Below are 20,105 nucleotides of genomic sequence, written 5' to 3'. Positions count from 1 at the left end.
TGTCCCCCCCCCCATGCAGCCATGTCTCCCCCCCCCCCATCCAGCCATGTCTCCCCCCCCATCCAGCCATGTCTCCCCCCCCCCCATGCAGCCATGTCTCCCCCCATGCAGCCATGTCCCCCCCCCCTTTTGCCGCTTACCTGCATCCCCGCTACCGCCGACTGTGTAATACGCGCCGGGAACATTACAGCTTAAAATAGCTGTAATGATTGGCCCAGCGCTGCGTATAGACACTCCCCCTCGCTCGGGATTGGACAGTTCACCCGAGCAAGGGGGAGTGTCTATGCGCGGCGCGAATCATTACAGCTATTCAAAGCTGTAATGTTCCCGGCGCGTATTACACAGTTGGCAGTAGCGGGGATGCGGCGAACGGCGGCTGGATGCGGCTTAACGGCGGCGGCGCGGGGGGGGGGGGGCGAGTATTCTATTTGGGTATCGGGGGTATTTGCGGGAGTACGAGTACTCCCGCAAATACTCGGAATCGGTCCCGATACCGATACTAGTACCGGTATCGGGACAACCCTAGTTTGCAGTATTGGTGCCATGGTATTGCATTAGACTACCTTACTCTCAATGTATTGGATATGTAGTTGGGTGTACATATTTCCATGTTTGTACTTGTAGATTTGGGTCAACATTTAAAGCGGTTGTATACCGCAGGACGTTTTTTTTTTTTTTTTTTCCTGCAAGGTAAAGTCAAAATGTGCTAGTATGCATCACATACTAGCACATTATGTGAAACTTCCCTTAAAACAAAGCTGTTTCAGTGACGCATTGTCAGGGCTACAGATGTTTCCATCTTCACCCATTTTGCTTCCGGGTTCGCAGGCTACGTCTCTGTTGCTGGCCCAATCCGCGATGACGTTCACGGTGCAGGGCTTGGAAGGAACGGCACTGGTGGCCATTCTTTCAGAGCGCATGCACCAGTGATGTCACTGACTGTATGTAACGTAAATATATCCTAAACAGTGCACGTTTAGGATATATTTACACTACCTATAGGTAAGCAGGAAGTTTACTTTCTCTTTAGGTAATCTGATGAGGCTACAAACAATAATGTTCTTTTGTTTTGCTATCCTTTTTAAATTAAAGATATGCTAATTTATAACTTACTGGAGTTAAAGTGGTTGTAAAGTCAGAAGGCTTTCTTTTCTTTTTTTTTTATCTTAATGCATTCTATGCATTAAGCTAAAAACCTTAGGTGTATAGCAGCCCCCCTCAGCCCCCCTACTACTTACCTGAGTCCAACTGCTGTCAATCAAAGTCTATCAGGAGAGAGGAGGGTGGGACCAAACCACAGCTCCATGTCTGAATGGACACAGAGAGCTGTGGCTTGGCTCACGTTTCCCTATAGCAAGCTGCTTGCTGTGGGGGCACTCGACAGGAGGGAGGGGCCAAGAGTGCCGGAGAGGGTTCCGAGAAGAATATTGGGGCTGCTCTGTGCAAAACCACTTCACAGAGCAGGTAAGTATAACATGTTTGTTATTTTTAAGGGGGGGGGGGGGGGACAAGACTTTAGTATCACTTTAAATCAAAACTCTTAAATTGGCAGTGATGCCAGGAAAACTTTGAGGCTTTTCTTATTTAAACAGTTTACTGCATTAGCACCATTGCTATGGATACCCTTACACTGCCTTATGGAATGAGCCCGATTATGCTTCTTTAGTACATTTCTTTTAATTAATTGAACACAGCAACAAGGGTTGATTTTTATATACATTCTCAACAAATATTTTAGGTTTGGCGGGTTTACAAGTCACTTCGTTCATTTTTTTTTTTTTTTTTTCAGAATCTATACACCTTTTTCAGAAGATACAACCTCAGTTGGGCAGCGACTGCTGAATTCCGTTTTGAACACAATTATAATGATAAGTGTTATTCTTGTCATGACAGTGTTTCTTGTTTTATTATACAAATATCGCTGCTATAAGGTAAGAGACATTTATTTATATAATTCTACCAAATACTGCATAAAGGTTACTCGGGAAATTATTAAATAGAATAAAAAAAAATTTATCCGATAAGACATAGACCCTAAATTAATTTACAGTTAAAGTGATATTAAAGTTTTTTTTTTTAAATAACAAACATGTTATACTTACCTGCTCTGTGTGATGGTTTTGCACAGAGCAGGCCTGATCCTCCTCTTCTCAGGTCCCCCATCAGCGCTTCTGGTCCCTCCTTTTTTTCCCAGTGCACCCATCGCAATATTTATGGGGCACTTGTGTGAGCTTGCTCCCGAGCCGCTGCTCTGTGTGTGTCCATAAGACGCCATTGGCTCCCACCTGCTGTCTCTCACCCAATCAAAAGGCAGAGACCCAGGAGAGTAGTCGCCATCATACCTATCGTTGGATCATGATAAGGCTCGGGTAAGTATGCAGAGGGTGCTGGATACTGAAGGTTTTTCTTAAAAACCTTCAGCCTTTACAGTTTGTACTTTCTATTGGTAGGTTGCAAACTAGTTTTTGCCAGCTTGTCTTGCCTGAGTTTTATTCACATTTACTGTACATCTGCACAATACGTGCCGTGTTTACATGTGGTGTTCCAGAAGGGGGTTCCTGTTGATTAGCTGCGGGAGGAAGTTCCACTGAAAGCAATGGGAAGCTGCCATTTCCTGCAGCTAATCGCAGCTGTCTGTATGTAATCACTCATTGAGTGATTATCTGCAAATGATCGACCCATGAGCGCAGACAGTCTGTATTCAGGGCCAATCATTTATAGATAATTGTAAACACTGTATTGCTGTACTGTCATTTTATATAGAAAAATGTCTCTAGTTCAGAGAGATGAAATAAAATATGTACATCTACATTTTCAGTGCCTCCATTTTTTATTTTTTTAAGGTATTATTGTACCACCCTAGTCACTTATGTAGATAATATAATGATCTGCTTTTGATACTGGAACATTCACTGCAGGTTTTTCTGCCTCTTAGGCCTTGTACACTCGGTCGGACTGTCCGATGAAAACGGTCCGCCGGACCGTTTTCATCGGGCATGTCCGCTGCCGGATTTTGGTCTGATGGCTGTACACACCATCAGACCAAATTCCCTGCGGACAGCGAACGCAGTGACATGGCCGCGCCATCGCCGCGATGATGACGCGGCGACGTGCGCAACCCTGGAAGGTCAATGCTTCCACGCATGCGTCGAATCAATTCGACGCATGCGAGGGCTTTTGGCCGAGCGGACATGTCCGGTGAGTCGTACAGACGACCGAACATGTCCGACGAGCAGGCTTCCAGCGGACATGTTTCATAGCATGCTATGAAACATTTGTCTGCTGGAAACCTGTCCGCTCGGCCGGGAATCCGGTCCGGTCGGCCGTACAGACGACCGAACATGTCCACGGAAACTGGTCCGCGGACCAGTTTCAGCAGACATGTTCGGTTGTGGAATATTCACTTTGTTTGTTTTTCTAATGTGGTCAAATTGATGTTCGTTTTCATCCACAATGACAAGAAAATTTGAAGGAGCAGGATGGAAAATTTTTCCTCAAGTGAATTTCTAACGGTGTATGTGGTTTTCATTAAGGAAAACCGATTTATCCCAAATTGAATGTTAAAAACGAACAAAATTTTACTTTTGAGCGACATTCATCATGGAGTGTACCTATCAGAATATTTGAACGAATGTTTGGTAGGAAATCTACTATGTATAGCCAGCTTAAGTGATTAACAGCCATCAATCAAATCTAATCCTACTTTGGAAGATTAAATGAAATTGTTAATGCAAGGAGGAAATTACAAATCAGACACCAGCTGCCCTCCTACTGATCCTATGAAGATATACGGAGGGCTAGATGCAGGGGATTACGGAGAACATATATTCATAAAGTGTTAAAACCCCTCTCAGCAAAAAAACTCACCGCGTATCCTCAATACACTAACTCTATCATCAACAACCCCGACTAGTACTACTTTTGTGGGGCTATTTCCAGAGTATTGGATACTGTTTTGTCTGCTGGTCTGTGTTAATTTACTGGCTGAAATGCAGTCTTACCTATGCACTTTTATCAAATTTTGTATGCCTTTTCTGTGTTTCTCTGCAAATTGGAGATATTTTTTTATACCATATAATAGTATTCTCAATAAAAATTATTTGAAAATGAAACCCCTTCCTGGTTATTATAGCTGTCTTTGTGTCCACTAGAGATATTTGCCCACACTTCTTGTCCCGGAGACTAAGCAGTAACTGAGAGGAAATCCCAGCTTCGCAGTTAACTTCTTTATTCATAGCTGTTTTGGTGACAAATCTAAAATGCAAGATTTTATTTCCACCTGTATGCTGGTGCCGCTAATGCAAAATGTTATTTAGGACTAATGGCCTAACATAGGTTGTCAGTGCCTGCGACAAGGCAAGCAATTTGTGCCCCCCCCCGCTACTCTGATCACACCTCCAGATAGCCCGCCAGATCTCTCCACTCTGATCACACACCCCAGGTACCCCCCCCCCCCCCCCCCCCACATCTCACCAGTCCTGCAGCACCAGGGACAGGGGGGTTACCTGTGTCGCAGGACTTCCGGTGGTGGTGGCAGCTGCAGCCTCATCCACCCTGACCTCCCTCTCCGCTGGCACCCCCGGACTGACAGACCCCCTCTTCACAGCGCTGCGCTCACTGCCTGTACACTCTCATGATCACTACTCCACGCTCCTCTGCATGCTTGGATCTGTTCTCTCTGCTTTCTTGGTGACAGCAGCTGAACAGCAGGTAAACTAAAACCTCCACGCTACACCCTCCCGCCCACCAGGTGCAGCATGGAGGTTTTAGTTTGCCTTCTGCCTGGGCTGCCTTATGATGGGGCTGGCCCTGTTTGGGCCCTTCTAAATGTTGCACCTAGGGTAACCACACTGGCTGCCCCCACCCCCCGTTACGCCACTGTTTTAGGACATTGGACCTGCTGCTGCTTTCTGTCACCAGCAGTAAAAACCCTATAGGGGTTCTAATCCTTTCCTACTGTATGCAAAATTAGAAAAAAATTATGGCTGCAGTTTCATTTTAAAGTTGAGCTCAGTTACTAGTTCAATTTAGCACAGTTGCAGTGCTTTCTTAAAGGGGTTGTAAAGGAAAAAAAAAAATCCCTAAATAGCTTCCTTTACCTTAGTGCAGTCCTCCTTCACTTACCTCATCCTCATTACCTCAAACACAGTAATGCGACACTTTCTCCCTGGTGTGGAGAAAGCCTCTTGAGGGGGCGAGCAGGAGTGTCAGGACGCCCACTAACACACAGCTCCTTTCTCTATCTGCAAAATAGAGTGTCCTGACTTGCCTGCTCGCCCCCTCCCCCCTCAAGAGGCTTTCTCCACACCAGAGAGAAAGCCTTGCATTACTGTGTGTAGTTACAGACAGAAGAACAGGAAGTGAGGATTTCTCTGAAGAAATTTAGCATTTTTTAAATGTATGTCCTTTCATCCTGTGTTTTTATAATATAAATCCGGTCACTTACTATTTTACAATCCGCCGCCGATCCGCATAGATATTCAAAAAAGATAGTTTATAAAACTATGTCTACACCGTTGTCATTTTGCTTGTGGGCATTGTGAAGCCTACAAGCACTCAGGGCCAGATCCTCAAAAGGGATACGCCGGCGTAACTGCTGTTACGCCGTCGTATCCCTGTTTCTAACTATGGAACTGATCCACAGAATCGGTTTCCCATAGTTAGGCAGAAGATCCGACATGTGTAAGGGACTTACACTGCCGGATCTTAGGATGCAGTACCGCATCCGCCGCTGGGGGCATTTTGTGTCGAAATGCCGCCTCGGGTATGCAAATTAGCACTTACGGAGATCCACAAAGCTTTTACGCTTCGTTTTTTCTCCGTAAGTTTTAGTTTGCAAACGCAAAATTAGGGCTGCTTTTACAAAGTGTAAACTGTTTACACCATGTAAAAGCAGACCCTTCTGTCCAGCGACGCAATTTTTTTTTTGTTTTGAATTTTTTTTTTTTTCGCCGTACTTTTTATTTTTATTTTCCTGACGCAACTTTATTTACCCGACGTGATCCACAAAGCTCGCACTATGCACGTCAGGAAAATGACGTCAAGAGCATGCGCAGTACGGCCGGCGCGGGAGCGCACCTAATTTAAATGGGAATCGCCCCCATTTGAAGAGGAACGCCTTGCGCCGGCGGAATTTAAGTTAAGTGCTTTGTGGATCAGGCACTTAGGTAGAAATTTTAAGGCAGTGTAACTTAAATGGAAAAATTTACGTTACGCCGGCTCTTTGTGGATCTGGCCCTTACTTCCTGGAAGTCTTGGATGGGGAGTGAAAATTGGACAGCGCACTGCATCCTGGGAAATGATGACACACATTTCCCAGGAGCATTAGAGGGAGATGATGTCAGAATCCTAGGTGATTTCAAAGGCAGATTTTGTGGGACCGCATAGCAACAGGCATTTCCAGATGAGTAAAAAAAAATTTTTTTTTTTTTAATTTTTTTACTTTTTTAGGTCTAATGAGCACAACAATGAAAAAAAAATGGGATGGAAACTCCACTTTAATGCTACATTTACACAGCGGAATTGCAGCGGCCAGGGGTGGTTTGTGGAAAAAATCATATTCTTGCTGGTGGTTGTTATCGCTGCTTGTACACTGTGTGGGACCAGCAGCTGCTGTCAGTTGTGGCTGTTAGATTAGTAATTTGTACAGACCAATGGCCAACGCATATAGAAACTCACATAGAAACTACACATCTGAGCGTTTACAACCGAAGAGAGCCCCTGACAAACCCGAGACAAAGACATCCAGAGTTTATGTTTCTGTGCAGAAACTGACGAATGGTTACATGCGAATAGCAGCGGCGCCAGCCATTGATCTGTAGAGTGCTAATCTGACAGCCATGACTAACAGCTGCTGCTGGTCGCACACAGTGTGTGCAAGTGGCATTTACACATGTAGTTAATTGGTCAGTGTGTATGTGCTGCTGTGTCCAGAACGTATTATAAATTATTTTAAATCATAGAGTACTGTATGTTCCACTAATTTTAGAGCATACTGTATGTACCCTTTTTTTTTTTTGTGCTATTTAATTCCCAGTGTTTTTTTTCTTTTTTTATAATTCTTTTTTTTTTTTAGTTCATTCATGGATGGCTGATTCTGTCCTCTCTTATGCTGCTGTTCATGTTCTCCTACATCTATCTTGGGTGGGTATCTTTTTTTACATTTTTATAAAAACTGTTGTTGGGGCTTGACAAATTTGCTTGGACAGCTAAAAAAAAGTTAGGAGCCAGTTTTTTTTTTTTTTTTAACCACTTGACCACCGGGCCTATTCTGGCACTTCTCTCCTTCATGTGAAAATCACAATTTTTTTGCTAGAAAATTAATCAGAACCCCCAAACATTATATATATATATATTTTTTAGCAGACATCCTAGGGAATAAAATGGCAGTCATTGCAATACTTTTTGTCACACCGTATTTGCGCAGCGGTCTTACAAGCGCACTTTTTTTGGGAAAAAATCACTTTTTTGAATTAAAAAATAAGACAACAATAATTTTTGCCCAATTTTTTTATATATTGTGAAAGATAATGTTACGCCGAGTAAAATGATACCCAACATGACACGCTTAATGATTGCGCCAGCTCGTGGCATGGCGTCAAACTTTTACCCTTAAAAATCTCGATAGGCGACGTTTAAAAAATTCTACAGGTTGCATTTCTTGAGCTACAGAGTAGGTCTAGGGCTAGAATTATTGCTCTCGCTCTAACGATCGCGGCGATACCTCACTTGTGTGGTTTGAACACCGTTTTCATATGCGGGCGCTACTCGCGTATGTGTTCGCTTTTGCGCTCGAGCTCGTCGGGACGGGGCGTTTTTAAAATTTTTTTTTTGTTTTCTTATTTATTTTTATTTATTTTTATAATTTTTTACACTGAAATAAAAAAATATCACTTTTATTCCTATTACAAGGAATGTAAACATCCCTTGTAATAGAAAAAAGCATGACAGGTCCTCTTAAATATGAGATCTGGGGTCAAAAAGACCTCAGATCTTCTCATATTTAGGCTTAAATGCAAAAAAAAAAAAAAAAAAAAAAAAAAAATTAAACTGTCATTTTTTTAAATGACAGAAAAAAAAAATGTTGCTTTAAGACGCTGGGCGGGACTGATGTTTTGACATCACTTCCGCCCAGCAGAACTATGGGGACGGGCGAAAGAGATTTTTCCTTCAGTCTCGTCCCCAGTCACTTGCCAAACGGACCCGATCGCCTCCGCCGCTACCGACGGCTACGGTAAGCGGCGGAAGGCGCGGGAGAGCGGCGGGAGGGGGGGGCCCTCTCCCGCCACCGATAACGGCGATCTCGCGGCGAATCCGCCGCGGAGACTGCCGTTATCGTTTACAGGACCGTCGGCACTAAAGATGCATACCTCGGTTGTGGCAGCAGCTGCTGCCGTTACCGAGATATACATCTTTAAAAACAGGACGTCTTTTTGACATGAGGCGGTGGGCAAGTGGTTAAAAAGCTTTTTTTTCTGTTCAGAGCATAAAATGGCAGAATAAAATAAAAGCTATAAATGACTTACACTAATCCTGCAGGTCCAATGCGGTGGGCAGTTATAAGTAATTTATGGCTTTAATTTTATTTAGAAATCCACTGCTACTGAATGAGACGGCTTTCTCACTAGGTAATTTCAATGGATGTCACACGATACTGCCGTAAAGGTCTAGAAAATGCAAAATTTCAGCACACAACACACAAAAGTTAATTTTAGGGCACATAGATATCAATTACCCAATTTTTTGGTGAAATATAAAAGATGAAGTTGCAGCAGGTAAATAGATAACATATCAAACCTTAAATTTGTGTGCACCTGTGAAATGGTGACAAACTTCAGTACCCTATGTTTTTTTTTTTTAGGCGACGCTTTAAAAGCCTTCTATAGGTCATCGCTTTAATGTTATGAAGTAGGTCTTTCCATTAATATTAAAGCGAACCTCCACCCAAAAGGGGAAGCTCCGCTTGTCTGCCACATATGGCACCTTTTTTTGGGGGGTATTTTGACAGGTACCCGCTTCCACTCCCGCCGTGACAAACGGAGCCGGCTTCACTGCCGGTGTCCCTTTGTCAAGATGGTGGCTGTGGTGATTGGCTGGATTCCTGGATGGGTATGTGCCCTAATATTAGGTCAGCAGCTACAGTGATGTTTTTATTTATTTTTTGGAGGGGGGGCGGGGGGTAGCCTGGAGCTCCTCTTTAATGTTATGTTTGCACATGATATTGATATGATTTATGGTTGTGCACACCATTTATGTGTATAACGTATAGGTAGCGCAGTTACCCATAGGGTAGGTGTTTTTTTTTGTTGGTTTTTTTTGAGCCTCTTCAGTTGTTTTTACACCCAGTATAACAGCAGCAACCGTGTTTTTCTTACTGCATTAAGGTTAAAAAACTTCTGACAGTGACCGGCCCCCTAGCCCCCCCATTTTACTCACCTGACCCCCTTCAATCCCTCGGTGGAGCCGTGCTATACCTCTCTGCCCGAGGTTCTCAGCTCTTGATTGGATAGATTGATAGCGAAAGTCAATGACTGAGCTGCTGCTTTCAATTAAATCAAATGACCCGGGGGGGGGGGGGGGGAGGAGCTGATGGCACCACTGGGGGACACTAGAAGAGGAGAATCGGGGCCACTCTGTGCAAAACGAAATGCACAGTGGAGGTAAGTATGTTTGTTATTTAAAAAAATAAAATTAAATAAAAAGTTTTACAATCACTGGGGGGTTTATTGATTTTTATTACTTGTACAGCATTTACATATCCATAGCACAGGTTTAATTTCTTATATATTACTAAAAATAATGTTTGCTTTTTTTTTTTTGGTCATAGGGAAGTGTTTAAAACCTACAATGTAGCGATGGACTACCCAACATTGATCATGATTATCTGGAATTTTGGAGCAGTGGGCATGATCTGTATTCATTGGAAGGGGCCTCTCCAGTTACAGCAGGCTTATCTAATCATGATCAGTGCGCTTATGGCTCTTGTGTTCATTAAGTATTTGCCTGAGTGGTCAGCCTGGGTAATACTGGGAGCAATATCTGTATACGGTACTTTTACTTATAATACATGCTATTTTATGTTATGAAGGGTGAATGCCATAAAGTGCTTTTGATTTATATTAAACTTTATTATGCCATTTTACTATAAATTCACATTATGAAATTGCATACAAAAGTTTGCTGCTTCTGTGTTTCTTTGCAAAAGCTCCAAGCTTATTATTGGGCAGATTAGTGTTAAATCTGATGCGTAGACACTTAGATAAAATAGATACAAATGCAAAAAATGCAGTATGGCTTCATTTTAAAAGCATAATACTGAATAGCAACGTACCATCATCCAAGTTACTCAAGTAAGACGGGAAGGGTGGTGACAAGGGGAATAGTTGCTGAGACTAACCCTGTAACGTTCCCACCCAGGAAATTAATGGACTATCTCGGTACCGGTAATAACAGAATACAGTGTAATGTAACATTTTTTTTATTATTATAGATAAAAAAAAAAATATATCCAGTTGACATTAATTAAAAAGAAAAAAAACAGACGCGCAGGGATCGCCCAAGAGACATCTGTGATTGTCAGTTGATAGATTGGTCAAGGTCTCGACTAGTTTTGCAGTAAAAAATAAATAGATAGAAAGTTTTATGCCGAATTATGTTATGAAAAATATTAACTGTGAATTTTAAAGCAATTAGCATGGGGAATGGCTATAGTTGTCATAAATAGAACATATGTTACAGAAAAGCATATTGACTATTATGTCTGTTTTTTTGTGTTGTTATTTAGTTAAAGCTGAACTCCAGGTTAACGGCTAAATGGACAAATAAAATAAGACAACTCAACCATAACATTAAAATCAAATCCTTTGCCACTTACCCAACTTTTACAACCACTAAGGTAGTCCATACATTATTAATTTATTTGATCCACACACTCAATGCGATTGTAGATCTTCTCTAAATCCTTAATATTTCTTGGGTGTCGGTGGGCAACTCAAAGTTTTGGCTCCTAAATTTTCTATAGGACTAAGGTCTGGTGACTGGCTAGGCCACTCCATGGCCTTAATGTGCTTCTTGATCCACTCCTTTGTTGCCTTGGCGGATTGTTTTGGGTCATTGTCATGCTGGAAGACCCATCCATGACCCATCTTCAGTGTTCTGGCTGAGGGAAGAAGGTTCTCATTTAAGATTTTACAATACATGCCCCCGTCCAGTGGCCCCTCAGTGTGGCAAAGTCAGCCTGTACCTTTAGCAGAGAAACAGCCCAAAAGCATAATGTTTCTACCTCCGTGCTCGACTGTGGGGATAGTGATCTTGGGGTCATAGTCAGAATTTTTCTTCCTCCAAACACGGCTAGTCCCCCGCCTCAAGAAGGCACATGTACAGGCCAGTCTGAAGTTTGCCAGTGGACATCTAAATGATATAAAGAAGGATTGGGAGAAAGTGTTGTGGTCAGATGAGACCAGAACTGAGTTTGACTTGCCTTGTTTGGAGGAAGAAAAATGCTGACTATGACTCTAAGAAAACCATCCCTACAGTCAAGCACTGAGGTAGAAACATTATGCTTTGGGGCTGTTTCTCTGCTAAAGGTACAGACTGACTTTGCCGCATTGAGGGGCCATGTATTGTAAAATCTTGACTCAAAACCTTCTTCCCTCGGCCAGAACACTGAAGATGGGTCGTGGATGGGTCTTCCAGCATGACAAAGACCCAAAACATACCACCATGGCAACAAAGGAGTGGCTCAAGAAGAAACACTTTAGGGTCATGGACTGGCCTAGCCAATATCCAGACCTTAATCCTATAGAAAATGTATGGAGGGAGCTGAAACTTAGAGTTGCCAAGTGACAGCCAAGAAACCTTACAGGGGTTGTAAAGCTTCGTCTTTTATTGTCTAAATAGGTTCCTTTAAGCCGGTGCATAGTTGGTTCACTTTCCTTTTCCTTCGTTTTCCCTTCTAAATGTTTTTTTTTTCTTAATTTGAATTTCTCACTTCCTGTTTCTCCTCAGTAAGCTTTCCACCATCATCCGAGCGGTGGAAAGTCATTTAGAACAGCTTACTGAACACCTTTACTGAGGAGAAACAGGAAGTGAGAAATTCAGACAAAGAAAACAAAGAAAAAAAACATTTAGAAGGGGAATTGAAGGAAAAGGTAAGTAAACCAACAATGCACTAGCTTAAAGTAACCTATTTAGAAAATAAAAAACTAACCTTTACAACCCCTTTAAGGATTTTGAGAAGATCTATAAAGAAGAGTGGACCAAAATCCCTTCTGAGATGTAAGCAAGCCTGGTCATGAACTACAAGAAACGTCTTGCCTCTCTACTTGCCAACAAGGGTTTCTCCACATGGTTTCTCCACCAAGTACTAAGTCATGTTTTGTTTGAGGATCAAATACTTATTTTACTCAATGAACTGCAACTCCATTTATAACATTTGTATCATGAGTTTTTTCTGGATTCTTGGTTTATATTCTGTCTCTATCATTTAAATTAGACCTATCATAAAAAATACACCCTTCATTTATTTGTAAGTGGGCAAACTTACAAAATCTGCAGGGGATTATATATTAATTTTCCCCACTGTAAGTGTTCAATCCATTTGTACATATCCCAACATACTCAAAAAGCACAATCCAATCTTCTAAAGTAACCCTTTAGATAAATTCTCCCAAATTTTTACTTTTTTTAACCCCTTAGGGAGAAGAGTCCCACAGGTGTAATTCCAAAAACTTTTGCTTTTGTAATAAAAAAAAAAGCAAAATATCCCCTTTCCTGGACTTTTTTTGAGCGCATATATCTATTTCACTTTTAACCCCTTAGATGACCCACCAAGGAGGTTATGGCGATTAATTTCTCAAATGCTCCCTTAACACAGACCTTTAACTATCTTTTTGTTTTTCCTATGTATGATAGACCACATGGGCAGTCAATTGTGTATATATAACCGTACTTGTAGCACAGTTAATATAAATAGAGCTGTCTCTATTTAAATAGAGCTCATCTACAGATTGATATCGATGCCCCTGTTCAACGAATTGCCAAATATCACACTCCACAATTATAATACTTTTTGGTGTAATTGCCTTCTTTCATCATTTGGTATGACTCCTGGAATTCATTCCTGGCCCTTTTTTCAGTCATATGGGAGTAAGATCCCACTATTTATCATTTGTGCTACCACATTTAAGGATTGGTAAGCTGCAATATTTAAAATGATTGGTTTTGGGTTTAATACCACTTTGCAACTGAATTTAAACCAGGTTCTCTCTAAATTGGTGTCTGTATTGTGTCTTTGCTGACAGATTTGCTAGCTGTATTATGTCCAAAAGGCCCTCTCAGAATGCTGGTGGAAACTGCCCAGGAAAGAAATGAGCCTATATTTCCAGCATTAATATATTCCTGTAAGTATATAGTCAATGTCACTTTGAAATTATTTAAATGTAGGATGCGAGTTGTATGGCCCTGGCCAATCATTAGTGTTTCCTATAAGATACACCTGTGTCTGTTAAACACTTCGATGTGTACACTTGTGGGATATATTCCTTTCCATTTGCTAATCTGTAAGTAAAAATACTGTGCATCCCTGGTCTTTGCCTAGCTTTCCTCTTTCTGTGGACTTCAAAAGGCAAATATTATAACTTTCCTAATGGGTCTAATGTCAGATCACCTACGAGACCAAGTGACTAGGAGCGCACCACAGAGGTTGTGGACCTGACTGCTGAGGGTCGATGGTTCTGAGAAGCAGCTACGCAGAGTCGCAGCCACCATCCTGGGCAGGAAGCTAGAGCATAAGATTCCCCAGGGCGCGGAGTCTAAGATCCAGCAGGTTTTCACCAGGGCCTCTGATGGTGAGGATGGACTTGGCAGCAGCTGACTCCAGGTCATGGCCCCCAGGGTCTCCCAGCTCACACTCACAGGTAGCTCTGGTGGATGGAGAGGGGGCGGCAGTCCAGGCCTGCAAGGAATAGTCAGGAGGACAAGCTAAAGGTCGGTGCAACAAACAGACAGGGTTGGTCAGGAGAACAAGCCAAAGTCAGTACACGGGAATCAATCGTAGAGCACATGGCAAGAATTACTCAGTAAACCCTTCACACGATTGTTGCTTGGGCAAGGCTGGCTTGCAGTTTGCGGGGTTTATTAGTGTTTCCTCTTAGAGGCTGGGGTGGAACCATGTTGAGAGAAGATTACTTAAAGGGGTTGTAAAGGTTTGTTTTTAAATTTTCTAAATAGGTTCCTTTTAAGCTAGTGCATTATTGGTTCACTTACCTTTTCCTTCGATTTCCCTTCTAAATGTTTTTTCTTTCTCGTGCATCACGGACACAGAGCAGCATAGTAATTACTATGTGGGTTATAGAGTCTACCTTCAGGTGATGGACACTGGCACACCCAAAACAGGAAGTCCCCTCCCCTATATAACCCCTCCCATACTGGGAGTACCTCAGTTTTTTCGCCAGTGTCTAAAGTGATGGTCACGGTCGCTTTGTACTTCTAAGAAAGCTTCACTTTTGGTTCCCTTGTGGCCTAAGCAAGCTGTCTCCGGATCCATCCAAGGTGCTTCATAGCAAAAGTGGAAGGTATACGGGCCTCCGTTGAGAAGAACAAGGTTTTGCCTGTAATGCCTCTCTTATGATGGCTGGATCCTGGGTTCCAGTGCTTTGTACAGACCCAATACCAAAAGCTTTCTGGCAGGGTGCGGTACAGGTCCAGGGGTGTGGTGTTCTTGTCCATGGACCCCGGTCCCTGAAGGTCTGCAGACTTAGCCCTCCGTGATGGGTGAAGATTGGGCTGCAGAGTCCTGCAACAGAGGATAAGGTAAGTGAAGGCCCTGGCAGAACTTGGTTCAGCAAGGGACCTTCTATCGAGCTAATATGGCATGCCTGGGGTCTACATTGCCTATGTGAGTGTGTCTGCCTGTCAGATCCAAATGACTGTTTTTAAAATCTTCCTTGGCGTATTGTGTTACCCAGATGCTGCTGGAAAAGTACTTGCCTGTTTCATTAGAACAGCTGCTGCATGCTTCCATGGGGCTCCTTTGAGTTTCCTTCACAGAGCGGCTCAGCAGGCTTCCTCCCACGCTGCTTACTCCCGACTGGAGCGGTGGCGGCGCCTCGTGCACAGGTGCGGCAGCGTCATGTGCGGGAGTCATCACATGACACACACGCGCGCAATGGTCTCTTCCATATAGCCATTCTAAGGAGCGGCTGGAGGGAGTGGGGCGGAGCTTGGCAGGGCGCAGGTGCGGTACACCTGGTTGTTATAAAGATCAGTATCCCTGTTTTGTGACATCACATAACTACATCAGTTCAGGCAGTATATAGCATTTTGACGGCTGATTTATACAGGCATTCCCAGGCACATATTTAGCTCTGCATTAGGCTGCTCCAATAATAACAGCATATTTGCTGGTCTATAGGTCAGCAGTGGATGCGATTTTGGCTGTGTTCCCTTGGCTTTGGGCTTGGGACTATGCCTTCTAAGGGCTCTGGGAATAAGAATCCTAAAAAGCTCTCGGGCATGCTCCCGCTGTTCTATCCTCCCCTGACAAATCAGAGGTAGTGGCCCAGGGTGAGCCATCAGGGCTGTTAGGTGCTACAGCTGCCCTTGGCTCACCTGCTGTGGTGTATGTAACGAAAGAGGCTTTTGCCTCAGCCCTGGGGGGTCTGGAGCAAAGATTAGCGACATTAATCGCATCCTCTCTTCCCGTGAGAAAGCGCACCAGGTCTCCCTCTCCCCCTTCAGAGTTCCTAACAACGGAACAATTGTCCCCGCAAGAGGTTGACCTGCCCTCAGGATCAAGCTGAGGGGCATTCTGAGGTTTCTGACTCTGAGGTTTCCACTCTGGAGGAACCTTTTACAGCTTCTCAGTCTGAAAAATTGTTGGTGCAATCCCTTACAGAGATGGTTCGTTCGGCATTCAAATTACCCATATTGGAACCAGCAGCTAGCTATGTTTCTTCTTTGGGGTCTTTAAAAGCCCCTCAGGCTAATTACTCTTTTCCTGCTCATCCGTTACTAGAGGGTCTCATTTATCAGGATTGAGAACATCCAGATAAGCTGTTTCTGCCTCCTAAAAAAAATCCATTTAATATCCTATGGAGGAGAAGTTCACCAAAAAATGGAGAATCCCTACAGTGGACGCTGCTATCTCCTGTGTAAACAAAACTCTGACTTGTCCTGTGGACAATGTGCAGATGTTCAAAGACACGACTTATAAGATATTGGAGACATTGTTGAAAACTTCCTTCGCTACAGCTAGTGTAGTAGCCCAACCTGCAGTGGCAGCTATAGGCATCTGTCAAGCCTTGAAGCAGGTTTTAAAAGATGTCCCTGCTCAGCAAGCACGCAATTTGGCCGATTTTCCTAAAATATTATGCTTTGCAGTGGATGCCATCAAAGATTCAATCCATCAGGCCTCCCGCCTTACGCTCTTTTTGGTACACATGCGTAGGCTGCTATGATTAAAAAAAACTGGTCCGCTGAGACGCTTTGTAAGAAGCTCCTGGCCAGGTTTCCGTTCCATGGGGAGCGATTGTTCGGGGAGGATTTGGATAAGTATATCCAGAAAATATATAGTGGGAAAAGCATGCTTTTGCCAGTCAAGAACAAGTTTAGGGGTCCCTCTTTTAAGAGGCCCAATTCTCCAGTTCCGGGTACTTCAGCCTCTGAACAGTTCCGACGGCCTCCCGGATGGTCAAATACGGGAGGAAAGTCTCAGGGGCAGACTCAGGGTCACAAGAAACCCTGGAACTGTAAGCTGGCCAAGCCAACCCCTAAGTCAACATTATGAAAGATCGCCCCCACTCAGTCGGATGGGGGGAAGACTTCAGTTGTTCTGGGGGGGTTGGCGAGAGAGGATCCAAGACAATTGGGTCCTCTCAACGGTGTCCGTGGGATACAGACTGAAGTTGCTGGAGATTCCTCCACCTCGCTTTTTAACATCAAGTGTCCCAAATGATCCAGCAAAGAGGAAATTTCTGTTTCTGGCATTAGATCCTCTGCTATCCCAAGCGGTAATCGTGGAATTGCCAATAGAAGAGCAAGGTTTGGGTTTCTATTCAAATCTTTTTACTGTACCAAAGCCGAACGGAGACATAAGACCGATACTAGATCTCAAAGGTCTAAACCAGTTACTAAATGTCCGATCCTTTCGGATGGAGTCAATTTGGTCAGTGGCCGCCACCCTACAGGGGGGGGGGAGCTGTTGGCGTCCATCGACATCAAGGACACGTATCTGCATATACCCATCTTTCACACCCATCAGAAGCTGTTACGCTTCCTGATGGGGCAACGCCATTATCAGTTTGTGGCCTTACCCTTCGGGCTGGCCCCTCTGTTGGCCAATCTAAGATCTCAAGGTATATCAATAATGGCCTACTTGGACGATCTATTATTAATAGATCACTCGGTTGCCAACCTAAATCTAGCGGTGCACAGTATGGTCAAGTATCTGGAGTCCCTGGGTTGGATTCTCAATCTGGACAAGTCAGCTCTAGAACCGGTAAAAAGACTGGAATACTTAGGGCTGCTCATAAAAACAGACCAAAGAAGATTTTTTTTGTCTCGGCCAAAGATCGCTTCCTTAACCACTTCAATACAGGGCATTTTCACCCCCTTCCTGCCCAGACCAATTTTTTTTTTTCAGCGCTGTCGCATTTTGAATGACAATTGCGCGATCGTGCGACCTGGCTCCCAAACAAAATTGACGCCCTTTTTTTCCCACAAATAGAGCTTTCTTTTGGTGGTATTTGATCACCTCTGCGGTTTTTATTTTTTGCGCTATAAACAAAAGAGCGACAATTTTGAAAAAAACACAATATCTTTTACTTTTTGATTTGCTAAATATCATAATTAACCACTAGCCGACCGCGCACCGTCATTATACGGCGGCAGGTCGGCTCTCCTGGGTGAGAGCCCGTAGCTATACAGCGCCCCCGCTCGCCCCCGACTCCCGTGCGTGTGCCCGGCGTGCTCGATCGCCGCCGGGCACACGCGATCGCTCGTTACAGAGCGGGGACCGGGAGCTGTGTGTGTAAACACACAGCTCTCGGTCCTGTCAGCGGGGGAAATGCTGATCTTCTGTTCATACAATGTATGAACAGAGGATCAGTGTTTCCCCTAGTGAGGCCACCCCCCCCCCCCACAGTAAGATAACACACAGGGACATACTTAACCCCTTCCCCGCCCCTAGTGTTAACCCCTTCACTGCCAGTGGCATTTTTATAGTAATCCAATGCATTTTTATAGCACGGATCGCTATAAAAATGCCAATGGTCCCAAAAATGTGTCAAAAGTATCCGCCATAATGTCGCAGTACCGAAAAAAAATCGCTGATCGCCGCCATTACTAGTAAAAAAATATATTAATAAAAATACCCCCTATTTTGTAAACGCTATAACTTTTGCGCAAACCAATCAATAAACGCTTATTGCGATTTTATTTTTTTACGAAAAATATGTAGACGAATACGTATCGGCCTAAACTGAGGAAAAAAAAAGTGTTTTTTTTTATATATTTTTGGGGGATGTTTATTTTAGCAAAAAGTAAAAAATATTTTTTTTCAAAATTGTCGCTCTATTTTTGTTTAAAGCGCAAAAAATAAAAACCGCAGAGGTGATCAAATACCACCAAAAGAAAGCTCTATTTGTGGGAAAAAAAGGACGCCAATTTTGTTTGGGAGCCACGTCGCACGACCGCGCAATTGTCAGTTAAAGCGGTGCAGTCCCAAATCGCAAAAAGTCCTCTGGTCTTTGGGCAGCAATATGGTCCGGGGGTTAAGTGGTTAAAAAAAAAAAAAAAATGTCCTCAGTTTAGACCGATACGTATTCTTCTACATATTTTTGGTAAAAAAAAAAATCACAATAAGCGTATTTGATCGGTTTGCGCAAAAGCGTCTACAAAATAGTGAATAGAATTATGGCATTTTTTTTTTTTTTACTAGTAATGGCGGCGATCTGCGATTTTTATTGTGACCGTGACATTGGGGCGGACATATTGGACACTTTTGACACATTTTTGGGACCATTCACATTTACACAGCGATTAGTGCTATAAAACTGCACTGATTACTGTGTAAATGTGACTGGCAGGGAAGGGGTTAACACTAGTGGGCGCTGAAGGGGTTAAATATGTTCCCTAAAGTGTGTTCTAACTGTAGGGGGAGGGGGACTCACAAGGGGAGGAGATCGATGTGTGTTCCTCTGTACTGGGAACACACATCAGTCTCCTCACCGCTGACAGGACATGGATCTGTGTGTATGGTCCTGCCGTGAGTGCGGGCAATCGGACATCGCGGCCGCCGGGCGAGTGCACCGGGTCCCGAGCAATGCGGCCTGGAATGCAAGGACGTCATATGACGTCCAGTCTGAAGGACGAAAGGTCCCTGCTGACGTCATTTTACTATGACTCGGTAGGGAAGTGGTTAAGAGAACTGATCCAGGTGGTCAGTACAAAAAGGAAACCATCCATTCGTCTTTGTATGCGACTGTTGGGAAAGATGGTGGCCTCATTCGAAGCCATTCCATATGCCCAATTCAACTCAGGAAGTTACAGAACGCCATTTTGTCTGCTTGGAACATAAAGGTCCAAGCTTTAGACTTCCCAATGTCTCTGTCTCCGACAGTATGTCAGAGCCTTTGTTGGTACCCCAAAATTTACAAAAGGGGAAGTCTTTCATTCCAGTCTCTTGGAGGGTGGTGACAACAAATGCCAGTCTTCTAGGCTGGGGAAGCTATCTCTCCAAGGAAAATGGTCGGTCTCTGAGAAATCTTTACCCATCAACCTGCTAGAGATCCGAGCAGCACGATTAGCCTTGAGGGCATTGACGGCCGAATTACAGGGGTACCCTGTCAGGATACAATCCGACAATGCCATGGCTGTGGCATACATAAATCATTAGGGCGGCACCAAGAGTCATGCGGCCCAAAAAGAGGTAGATCAGATCCAGAGTTGAGCAGAAAGTCATGTCCCATGCATATCTGCGATCTTCATCCCGGGGATAGAGAATTGGCAGGCAGACTTCTTAAGTCGCCAACAGCTATTTCCAGGGGAATGGTCTCTTCACCCCGACATCTTCTGGGCCATATGTCAAAGGTGGGGAACGGCAGATG

At 43.7% G+C, this 20,105-nt stretch overlaps 1 protein-coding gene across 1 annotated transcript in view; it reads left to right on the top strand.

Moving 5' to 3' along the window:
• Positions 1–20,105, top strand: part of PSEN2 (presenilin 2) — a 52,266-nt gene that overhangs the window by 19,004 nt on the left and 13,157 nt on the right. Inside the window, exons 4-7 of the mRNA XM_040350920.1 lie at positions 1,790–1,931; positions 7,076–7,143; positions 9,827–10,047; positions 13,302–13,400. Coding sequence (XP_040206854.1) covers positions 1,790–1,931; positions 7,076–7,143; positions 9,827–10,047; positions 13,302–13,400 — 530 coding nt within the window. The remainder of the gene's footprint in view (positions 1–1,789; positions 1,932–7,075; positions 7,144–9,826; positions 10,048–13,301; positions 13,401–20,105) is intronic.

The sequence above is a fragment of the Rana temporaria genome, chromosome 4 (genome assembly GCF_905171775.1).
Source record: "Rana temporaria chromosome 4, aRanTem1.1, whole genome shotgun sequence".
NCBI lineage: Eukaryota > Metazoa > Chordata > Amphibia > Anura > Ranidae > Rana > Rana temporaria.
This window is presented reverse-complemented; position numbering and strand designations above follow the sequence as displayed.